The sequence below is a fragment of the Nicotiana tomentosiformis genome, chromosome 12 (genome assembly GCF_000390325.3).
Source record: "Nicotiana tomentosiformis chromosome 12, ASM39032v3, whole genome shotgun sequence".
Classification (NCBI taxonomy): domain Eukaryota; kingdom Viridiplantae; phylum Streptophyta; class Magnoliopsida; order Solanales; family Solanaceae; genus Nicotiana; species Nicotiana tomentosiformis.
In genome coordinates this window covers 122,827,148-122,838,665 of record NC_090823.1, presented here as the reverse complement: position 1 = coordinate 122,838,665, position 11,518 = coordinate 122,827,148, and the positions used below count along the sequence as shown (strand labels likewise).

At 34.5% G+C, this 11,518-nt stretch overlaps 1 protein-coding gene and 1 long non-coding RNA gene across 4 annotated transcripts in view; both read left to right on the top strand.

Moving 5' to 3' along the window:
* The first annotated feature begins 1,162 nt into the window (after positions 1 to 1,162).
* On the top strand, positions 1,163 to 2,066 carry LOC108946289 (uncharacterized). The gene is made up of 2 exons (XR_001970607.3): positions 1,163 to 1,425; positions 1,643 to 2,066. It is a non-coding gene; the product is annotated as an uncharacterized lncRNA (long non-coding RNA).
* Positions 2,067 to 8,881: 6,815 nt separating this feature from the next.
* LOC138903620 (F-box/LRR-repeat protein At3g03360-like) overlaps positions 8,882 to 11,518 on the top strand; it is a 162,808-nt gene continuing 160,171 nt past the window's right edge. For 2 of the 3 annotated variants that reach the window (XM_070192030.1, XM_070192031.1), the window contains exon 1: positions 8,882 to 9,196. In XM_070192030.1, coding sequence (XP_070048131.1) covers positions 8,955 to 9,196 — 242 coding nt within the window. In that variant the 5' untranslated portion in view covers positions 8,882 to 8,954. Of the gene's footprint in view, positions 9,891 to 9,972; positions 10,117 to 10,504; positions 11,023 to 11,518 lie in introns of those variants that run through there. The other variant, XM_070192029.1, reaches the window with a different exon arrangement.

Below are 11,518 nucleotides of genomic sequence, written 5' to 3'. Positions count from 1 at the left end.
TTTTGTATCCGTCACATGAAATAGTTTAAGCGGAATTATAAAGGATTTAATTAGTTGATTAAATTAAATTTTTAGTGATTTAATTTAATTAACTGGTATTTGGGATCTTAACATGGGGAGTTAAAATAAGTGTTAGTGAATTTTCGAAATTCATATTGAGGAATTCAATTGCAGTTTTTAGTGGTATAAACTGCAATTAATTATAGTAAGAATTAATTCATACAAAATTTCGAATTAATACTATAATTAGTAGCCTCTTATTATTTCTGTGGTCCCTGCTATGCCTAGTAAAAATCTGGACTGACTTTGGTAAAAAGTGACTTGGGAGAAAAGTCATCTAGTAGAGTTAGAGTAGGATTCTACTTGTGCAAGTAGAATCCTACACATTTTTAGAGCCTTATTTTGGCTGAAAACGTGTCTACTTAAGGAAGACAATTTTCACCCAATAACTCACCTTTTAGAGTTGTATTGTTCTTGCCCACTCAAAGTATTTTCGTCCAAAGTATTACTAGGATCATAGCAGAAGACTGCAACCCTGGATTCTTGTTGTGTGGAGAACCTTTGCAACGATTTCAAGAGTCCAGTGCTTCTAATCTAGCAATTATATCATTGTCTAGTTTATATGTATTTGATGCCTAGATTGTATGCTTGCTTCCGCTGCGCATGTTCTAACAGACATGTTCTAACAGACATGCGTACGGCCCAAGACCATACGTGTCATTCGGGCTTGGGCGATGACAGGGAGTGGGAAGATCGTGCGAAGAAGACAAAGAAGAGGGGACAAGGGTGACGTCGGCAACGAGAACAGAGGGCGGGTGAGGGGTCTGTGCCAGGTTGGGAATGAAGGGATATTTTTCGACCTTTTCTTTTGTTTTCTCCAAAAGATTTTTCTTTAAATTTTTTATGTCAAAGACACGCAAGTTTTTTTAAGTGGAATATTTTGCCAGCGTATAATCCACACAATATATATGTTTTCCTAGTTAGTACTTTTGTGTTTAATTGGTATAGGTTGAAATAAGTTCCATGGTCTAATAGGAAATAGGTTAGCTTTTAAGTGTCAAAAATAAAAAGTATTGCGAAATTTCGGTGTCTGTCAAAATGAATCACGATCATATTATTGGAGCTGAAAATGCCAGTTGGGCCAAACCATCTCTCAGCAAGTTGTATTTAGGCTCAATGTAATTTAAAGCCCCAGTCTACTTGTATATAAATAATATTCTCTGCATTAGACATTCATTAATAATAAGATTTTCCTCTGATAGTATTATGCTAGCATTAGGCAATATAACTTATGATCCTATGATTTGTGAATGCAGGTTATTGATGCAAAGATTGGACAGGGTAGTGGTGAGACACAACTACAGGGAGCAGAATAGAGAGTGGCTAACGCACTGGCAAAGGAGGCAGCAAATTCTAATTTTTTGGGTAGAACTACCATGCTAGCAGTTCCTCCGATATTTACAAATGATGTATTTTGGGCAGATATCCTAGGAACTGAAGTAATTAGGAATTTTTTGGCATGTAGTTTATTTTAGGGGAACTACAGTACCCCAAATTAGACAGTAATTTGCAATGTAGTCTCTAGTTATATATATATATATATATATATTGATGTTTCCACTTCTCTTTTGTGGATTACAAGGTATTGGGACATACACCACCGTGCAAAGTGAGGACCTTGAGGAGATGCGGCGAACTATTCAACAACTTTCTAGGAACTATGCGGATGAACGAGAAAAAAGAAAGCATGAAGAGAAGATTAATTAGGACCGCACTTAGGAATGACATCGAGTCCCTCAAGGCTCAAGTGAACCACTTAATCGGCCTACCCCGCTCTCCGTCATAAAGCCACATTTATGAAGAGGATGAAAGTGATGGAAACAATATAAATGATGAAGAAGATGAGGGGGAATCCGAAGATGAGGAGTGGTTTTATGTTTGGTTGGATTGTTGTTTAGTTGGATGTTGACTTTGAATATTACATTTTGAAGTTTGGTTGGATAATTTTGATGTTTGATGGGATAATTTGGATGTTTGGATAGTTTATAAAGTTTTGTTGTTGTTAATTTGTATTTTATTATGGTTGCATTTCTGTTTCTATTATAATATTCTGCATGGCAGGTGGTGCAGCAAAAAATAAGCACTGCCTGCCAAAAATATACCAGATTTACCGAGGGACTTACCAACAGAGTCCGTCGGTATACTTACCGAGGGAGTCCGTCGGTATAAAAATTTATTCATATTTTTAATTTTTAAATTACTAAATATACCGATGGTATCCGTCAGTAATATTAAATTATTATTTTTAATTTACCGATGGATATCCGTCGGTATTGATATTATATTATTTTATAATATATCGATGGATATCCATCGGTAAGTAAAATTATTTGACCAAATAGTGTCAGAAAGGTACCGATGGCTTTCCGATGGGGTCCATCGGTAATTACCGATGGATTCTGTCGGTCGCTTTTATCGAGAAAAAATTTACCTACGTGCCACTTATCGACGGACTTACTTTGGGAAAGCCTTGTTACCGAGGGACGTCCCTCGATAATTTGCGTAGATAAACAACTATTTTTTTTGTAGTGGTTTAGCTTCTCAATTACAATTTTTTTATTATTGTTTATTATTAATTTATTACTTATTTTGGTTCTTAACATAAGCATCTTAAATAGAAAAATTATGAACTTTTAAGTTGTCTTTTTTTTGTTTTATCTCTTAAAGTAAGATAATGGAACCCATGAGTCCACATGTCAAGTAATAAAGAGCTTCACATAAGTATGATTTGGCATGTGAGATACAAAATAAAATTTTTCAAGAATAATTGACTAGTATGAATAGCTTATCTTGAGAATTGCTTTTCTTAAAAATACTTTTCAAAAAGTATTTTTTGGTGAGAAATAGTTTGTGGCCAATCAATTTGAAAAATACTTTTGAGCAGCAATTATTGTTTGACCAAGTTTTTAAAAAATATTTTTAAGTGTAATTTTATCAAAAGTGCTTTTGGGGAGAAGTTATTTTTTTCTACTTATCAAAAACTACTTCAACTTTTACTCAAAAATACTTCTTTTTCTTCTAAAAGTTTGGTCAAATACCTTCACTTAAAAAAAGAAGTACTTTCAGCAATAACAAAAAAACACTTACCCCAAAAATAGCTTGGTCAAACAGGCTTTAAATTTTCAATCAAGCAATGACATATGAAATTACCCTCAGACACACACTTTATTATAGAGTGGTTATATTACAATTAACAGAAAAGGGACATTTATATCACTCTACTTTGAAATATTGTATAGTAGAACCCTCTGTCTCACTATATGGCCTCTAGGGTTCCTACCATCATAGTTGTAGGCACAAATATCCTTATTTTAAACGGCGAACCACGTGTCGCCACCTGAATGAATAACTCACACCAAACAAAATAAACTCATATATTCCCTGAACCACCCCTTTACCCGACCCAATACTCTTCAATTAATTAGACCCATAACACAAATCATATCTCCCATTTATACCTAAAATCCCGTCGTGTAGGTTTTCTCTCTAGGGTTCCTTCAAAAATTGAACTTCTTAATTCTTCCACCTCGATTCATTGAATCTTAGGGTTATTCTCACCTTACTTCCTCTAAGTTTCATATTTATATACCCATTAGAAATTAATCTTAAGAATTATTTTTTCCGGCATTATACAATTCCTAATGGTTAGATAAATATGAACCATTAGGATATAAACTAATAAAAGACATTTATATAGTATTTTAACTGACTTCTCCCTCTCTTGACGTATTCTTTTATTCGAAAGCAAACAAACCCCACCCCAACCATAAGAAATAAAAATAAAATAAAAAAAACAAAAAAAAATACCTAGTGCAAGTTTTTCGTTGTATTTTTGTCAAAACTTTTTTAAAGATTTGGATTACTCCCTTCATCCCATTTTATACAACATGTGTTTAGCAGTTTGCCATTGTTGCTTTAACTTGTTATGCTATCATTGTCGTTTAGTATCAAACTATTTGGGTAAGGGAGTAAATCTTTTTGTTCAATTATCTTTTTAATGTAGAGAAATGATTATAAATTGGATTTGGTAAGTTCCGATGAAGATTGGATTGACAACTGAATTACAGATTGTATTGACGAATGAATTGAAGTTTGAAGGTAGACCGTCACTTTGTTTTACACGACTTTTAGGTTTAGAATATTTCTTTTTGGTTTCACTTTAATATTTGAGTTTTGAGTTCATTTTCGTAAATGCCATCTTTTGGCAAAATAAAAAACACAAAATTAGTCATACTTTTTATTGGGATTTTAGGAAATTAAGATTTCTGAGTTTTATATATGTTATTACCTTAACTTCGCTATTTCTATTTATCAAGAGAAAAAAGAAAAGAAAAAATCATATTTCGTAGTTTTATAATGTTAAGAACTTTGAGTTTTGTTGAATAAATTTGAGCTTCTCCCGTAGTGCTATTTTAGTTGTTTAGTGTTATTTCTTATTTAATTTATTCTTCATTGTCTTTGTTATCTTCAAACATTTTACTCAAAAGAAAGGGGGGAAATGAATTTCTTTCTTTGTCATACTTTATTTATAGGAATAGTTGACTATTTATTAAGTTTGTATAATATTTAATTTCAATTTTCAGTGTAATACTTTAGTCTGAATTTAATCACTTGGTTGTAACTTTTTCCTAACTTTCGTTTTTGAGGAAAAAAGGAAAGAAAAGCAAAGCAAAACTCACCAATCAAGCCAACGTGCTCTAATCCCTTCAAATGATTTTCTCTCAAGATTCTCTGTTTTCTCTCTCAAAATCTAACATATTCACCAAAACACTCGCTCTGTTTTCTCGCTCACACAACTTTTCTCAAACACATTGCCTTCAAGAATTTATTATCCTAATTCTCGTCAAACACATAGTCAAGAAGCTCTTCTCCCCCAAAGTCAGGTACGTGGTTTTTTTTCATATCTCTTTTTTTTAAATCCGTCATTCCATTGTTTTTAAAAAAAAATCAAACCACCTCCATTTTATTGCTTGCGTAAAAAAGAATACAATTGTTGAGGAAGTACTCTTAAGCGTAAAATCAAATCCTCCTTTTGGTGGGTGCATTGTAGATAGGAGGTGAGTTGGTATGGATTGTAACACATTCCTTATGATTATTACTTTCCCACCCGGAGATAATAGTCTATTATGCCATCCTCTTACTCTGCTTGTCACTTTATTGATTATATCAGAGGACACCCCAGGTACTTGATTGGGAAGTTCTTTAGCTGTATGCACATATATTTTGTGACTCTCCTCCTTGCAGAAGCAGATGCTCCAGGGGCCAACATCACACAACTTTTGAATATGTTAATCTGCTGTCTAGATATAGCCTCATATTTTTCTAGAGTTTTCATGACTATTTTTATTGTTTTTCTAGTTCCACTGGAGAATAAAATCAAATCATCTGCAAATGCCAAATGGTTCACATGTGGTCCAACCCTATTTATGTAGAAGCCTATAAATCCTCTCCTATTTTGTAAGTTATTCAGCATTGTTGATAGTAACTCTGCACTGAGGACAAATAGGGACAGGGAGATTGGATCTCCTTGTATCAACCCATTCTTTGACTTGAAAAAATCATATCTCTGCCCATTCACAATTATGGAGTACCAATTGCTTGAGATATGTTTCTATATAAGTTTTGTCCATGCCTCTGAAAATCCAAGTATTCTCATTAAACTGCATAGATATGGCCAAGTAACCCTATCATATGCTTTGGCCTTATCCAATTTCATTACCTTATTTCCTCATTTTTGCGGCTTTCTTATATCGTTGATTATTTCCTGTGCTAGAAGGATGTTTTCAGAAATTAGTCGCCCTTTGATGAAGCCTGATTGGTTGGTGGATACAATCTCTGAAAGTAGGGGAGCCAATCTTGCATTTACGATCTTTGAAATAATTTTGCTTGGTATGTTACACAAGCTGATAGGTCTAAGGTCTGGGAAGTATACTTTTGGAATCAATACCAAGCTAGTGTATGTGAAAAGACTTTGGCATGTTTGCTCCTTTGAAGAAAGCCACAACCGCTGCATATAGTTCCTCTGATATTACTTTCCAGCATGCTTGGTAAAATAATGCATTAAGTCCATCAGGTCCCGGGGCATTTTCAGCATTTATAGAAAAGACTGTTCCGCGAACGTGACCTCTCCTTCGCGAACGAGAAGAACAAACCTCTCCTGACACCACGCCTTCCGCGAAAGCGACTGGCTTGTCACGATCGCAAAAAAGGAAACCAGACATCACCAAATCAGCAGTCCAAAATAAGGAAAAAGATCTAAAATCCATCCAAAACTCACCCGAGGCCCTAGGATCCCGTTCAATCACACCAACCAATTCCAAAACATAACACGAACCTACTCGAGGTCTCAAATCACACAAAACAGCATTGAAACCACGAATCACACCTCAATTCAAGCCTAAGGAACTAATCTAAATTTCCAAATTCAAACCTTACGTTGAACATGCCTAAACAACTCGGAATGACCTCAAATTTTGCATGCAAGTCCCAAATGACATAACGGACCTATTCAAACTCCTCAAACCACAATCCGAACTCGATATCATCAAAGTCAACTCTCGGTCAAACCTATTAACCTTCTAAACCTCCAATTTTTCAACTTTTGCCAAATAGAACCAAATCAACCTAGTATCCTCCAAATCCAAAGCAGGACATACGCCTAAATCCAAAATCATCATGCGAAACTATTAGAACCATCAAAATATCATTCCGGAGTCGTCTACATAAAAGTCAAACTCCGGTCAACTCTTACATCTTAAGCCTCCAGCCAAGGGACTAGGTGTCCCAAATCAATCCAAAACCTTTCCGAAACCAAACCAACCATCTTCGCAAGTCACATAACCACAAATACATATGTGTAAAGTATCAAATAGGGAAAACGGGTCTAAAATACTGAAAATGACCGGTCAGGTCGTTACAGTTATGCTTCAAGACCTTGCTTCCATTGTTCAACAATGATTAAATACCTATCTTAAAGGGAAGAAGTATATAACTTCACTTGTTTGATCCTTAATACTTAACATAGTCTATTTTCAAATTTGTGCAGAAAGGACGTTGTGTTACTGCTGAAGAAATTGAATACTGCCCTTGGCGGTACTCAAACAGAAGAAATTAGATACAAAAAAGCGCTGCAGGATCAGGCCCGAATAAGGCAAGAGTTGATCGGTTTTCCTTGCTACTTAGTGACATCTCAGGACAAGATTATCTATTTGGCAAAGCTAGCAGCTGAGGAAGAAAAACTCACTAGAAGAATTGTTGTTTCTTCTTTTCTCTGTCAGAAAGAGCAGGCTGCTATTATGAGCATAGCGTATGGCTATGATTTTGCGGTTGCTGGTGAGTGGGCTATGGTTAGGTGGCTGCGGAAGGCATACCAATGGTTCAGAGTGTACTTTGAGTAGGATAATATCGCATGTGGTGGACGCCTTTCTTTTTATCAGTCTAAGAGAGTTGTCATAATCTATGGGTTGTACTGCCTCGGGACAGCTAGAGGTCCCTGTTTGTATAGATAATAATAAGTGTCAATATGGTATAGCAAGACCATTGTTCTACTGCCTTGGTGACTTGGCCAGTATTTATTGTTCTACTGGGTTGATTAAAAAACAGGCTTAATTCCACAAATAACCGTGTTGCAGGAAGAAGCTCAACGATAAAGGCATTTACATGCTGAGATCCATTGTTTCAGAGATTATTAAGATAAAAAAATTACTTACAGAAAATTTATCATTATTTTCGATTATGATTTTAATATATTTTAGTATTTTCACCTTATTTTTATTGGCCTTCCAGAATCGAAGAGGAGATTATGGAATATAATCGAAAAAAATAAAACAATGGAAAAATTAAAAAGAATATGAAAAGAAGTATCTGACCATATTGTAACTTGCATTGATATTTGTTTCTTTTTTCCTCTTTCTATTTTTTTTCCAACAATTATTTGATCATTTTCTTAATAAACTGCTTTTTAAGTGTCAAATTACAAAAATGCAGTATAAAGAAATAATTTAACATATATATTATGAAATACTTTAATTAATTAATTGTATTTCATTAACATATGAACCATAAAACTAAGAAAAATAAAGTTTTTATTTATCAATATAAGTATAGTTAAACCAAAGCAATAATGTTGAAACAATATTTCAGACACCTATATAACATAGGTCTTTGACTTTGGGGACCATAAGAAACGTAGATACCTAAAAGCAAAAAAAAAAAAGAAACGAAAATCATAATTCTTGAAAATTCAATCCAAAACCAATTGGCAAGCGTCTAAAACCAAATTTTTACCTTTTGTTACGTGTGCTCGAGTTGTCCAAATATTTATCCAAAAGGAATTGGGCTTAATTATTTCCAGCGTATAAAACCAAATTCGAAACAAATTGGGTAGATTTTGAAACCATAGACTAGTCGAACTTGGTTTCGGAGAAGCTCTATAAGTTGAACACATGTTATGTAACAGGAAAATTGGACTGTTTCGTTGAAGAATGGATTTAGTTTCTGTGGCTTATTCGTTTATTGAACGAAAGCTCTTTCCTTTTAAGCCGATTAGAAGAAGGGATGCAGTTCCCTCCTGTAGTAGAGGATATATATGTAACATCCACCCAAATATAACAAAGGTAAACTCTCTTTCTGTCTCTTTATTCGTTGATTTCCCTATATATATATCATAAAACAGTTTGTTTTCTGTGTTTCTTTTGACCTAGTTAATTATTATAATGAAGGCTCGGATTCTTTTTTTGCTTTCGATTTTAAAGCAATCAACTTTTGGCTTAAACTGTTTTATTTTGCTTTGGCTTCATTTATTGCAGTCTCACATCAAATTGTACTGGGATGTATTCACGAAATTATTACAGTATCAACAAAATAATACTATTTGCGACTCTAGCAATGTAGTAATGGAGGAGACGTTTTGCCTGTTGCCGTTGTTGTCAGAGTATGAGCAAAATAATAATAATTGCTACTCCAGCCATATAGATATAGTAATGGAGGATAGGCTTTCTCAGTTGCCGGATGAAATTCTTGTATCAATTCTTTCTCAGTTGACATTGAGAGAAGCGGTACGCGCAAGTTCCCTTTCAAGTCGATGGCGATACCTTTGGATGCATGTCACACGTCTAAACTTTGATGTAATCTCAAAGTTTCCATATAAAACGCGGACAAATTCAGATTTTCTTAAAAAGGAAAGGCTGAGGAATATCAATTGTATTAATCAAGTTCTGAATTTACACACATCTCATACTTTAGAAGAATTCAGTCTCTGTTTTCCTTTTGAAAATAGTTTCAAATATGAAATTGATAAGTGGCTCAAGTTGGCATCATCAAAGAAGTTCGAAAGCCTTAAACTATTCTTGCCAATCAAATATTGGTTAAAACATGATCGATATTCCATTCCCATTGAACTTTTAAATCACGGTAGTGGTGATGCTTCACTCTTTGGCTTCGGGGCTCTCAAAAGTCTAACTCTAGAAAGTATTGATGTGTGCAATCAAGTTGCCAATTTGTTTCTCTCCAACTGCCCTCTTCTTGAACAATTATCTATAAGATATTCTCGGGTATTGAAGCATTTGGAAATTGGTCCTTCCCTCAAGTTGAAGCATTTGGAGATATATTTATGCGAGATAGATTACTTGGAGATCTGTAATGCCAATCTTATCTCTTTTAGTTTTATGGGAACGGAGGAAACAAACTTGCGTCTAGAGAATGTTTCTTCAGTTGTTAACCTTCAGCTTAAGGTTTTTCATGGATCGCTTCTTAGACCCGTTGATTTGATTACGACAAAATTCAACCAAGTGGTGAAGCTTTCACTTGAAGCTAATTCTCTCCAATTGAGGGTAAGCGATTTCCCACTTCCCTAAAAGAAAGTTCTGGTGCCTTATTTTTTCGACTTCTTTCTAACTGTTTTATCTTCCTCAGTGTCTTGATTTTGATCATTCTTTTCCGAAATTCAACAACCTCAAATGGCTTATACTGACTGTTGGCGGCGCTACGGATAATACTCCACTTGGAGTTACTCCCTTTCTGCAGGCATCTCCATACCTCGAAATGTTCGAGATCAAGGTAGAGGCTTATTCTTTTTCTTTTGAAATATGGTTAAATTAATGCGCCCTTTTAGTTTTGATCAGGTGTTCAATCTTTAGGACTCAATGAGGGTACTTGAGACTATATATGTTATGTATCATGTCTTGCTTTTGTACCTCTACCTGGAAACTAATGTTGGATGTTTGCAGAGGAATGTAGTACTGTTATAGTATTTTACAATACCGTGTCTAATGAAGGATTAGCATAATCTATATCCTTGTGAAATTCACTAATAATAAACCCATTTCTTTCATTCATCCCTCAAAATTCAAATACACACCTTCAATATCTGATTCAGATTATAAAGGAATGAGTTACTCCACTATATTTCAGAGTATAATTGTATTATTTCTTTTTTCTTTTTCAGATTAAGTGGTATGATACAAGGATCTATGATAGAACTATTATATCCCTATGGTTTCACAGTCCGTTCCAACATCTCAAAGTGGTCAGATATGAAGGTTATCTTGGGGGTAGAGCTGATGAAGAATTTACAAATTACCTTCTTGAATATTCTTTAGCGCTCGAGAAATTCATCATTAGTCCTTTTTACGATCATAAGAGTTCCAAAGTTGAGCGAAGAGCCAGAAGTCGGGCTTGGCGGCAGCTACAAGGAAAATTTCCCCAAGGAGTCGAGCTGGTGATCCTTTAAATCACCCTCTGAGCACTATAGCTATCACTGTGTTTAATTACCAAGATTTATATGTAACAGTTATGATTTACAAGCACTCTAAATCTAATGCTATATGCAATACTAGGAGCAGATGCAGTAATTTGGAGTAGTGTTTACTTGTATTCGTATATTAGACATTCTCTATCAGTGCTATCTTTAATATTTGTAAATTTTCTATTCTAGTTTTCAACACAATCAATCTATCTATGTTAACCGTGTGATTTGGAGTAGTGTTTACTTGTATTCATAGAAAGTGGGCAAAATCCAATGTAGCACTTCTGTCATTTTTATAACTAGATGCATATTTGTATTACGATTAATTCAGAACTACAGAACATCGACAATTCGATCTCTTCTACTTGTGATGGAGTAATATTTGAAGTCATTTGAGTCAATTTGACTACTGCTTTGGTTAGCACCATTTCGAGAGAACCTAGACTTAGTAAAGTCAAGAAAAAAGGAAGAAAACTTGACCTTGCTTGTAAAGACAGAGAAAATATATATTATAAAAGAGGTCACGGTAATTGAACAAAGAGAAAATGATAAAAATGGAGACTGCAGATCACGTGATGGAAACTCTAGCTGTCTAGAGAAAAGTATTTTGTTTACAGAATGGGCAAACAGTATCGCTTTATTTACAGAAAACACTTTTAGGGAAACTGAATTAATAGAAGGCCCAAGTCCTAATAGGTGCCAAAAGAAGATCTA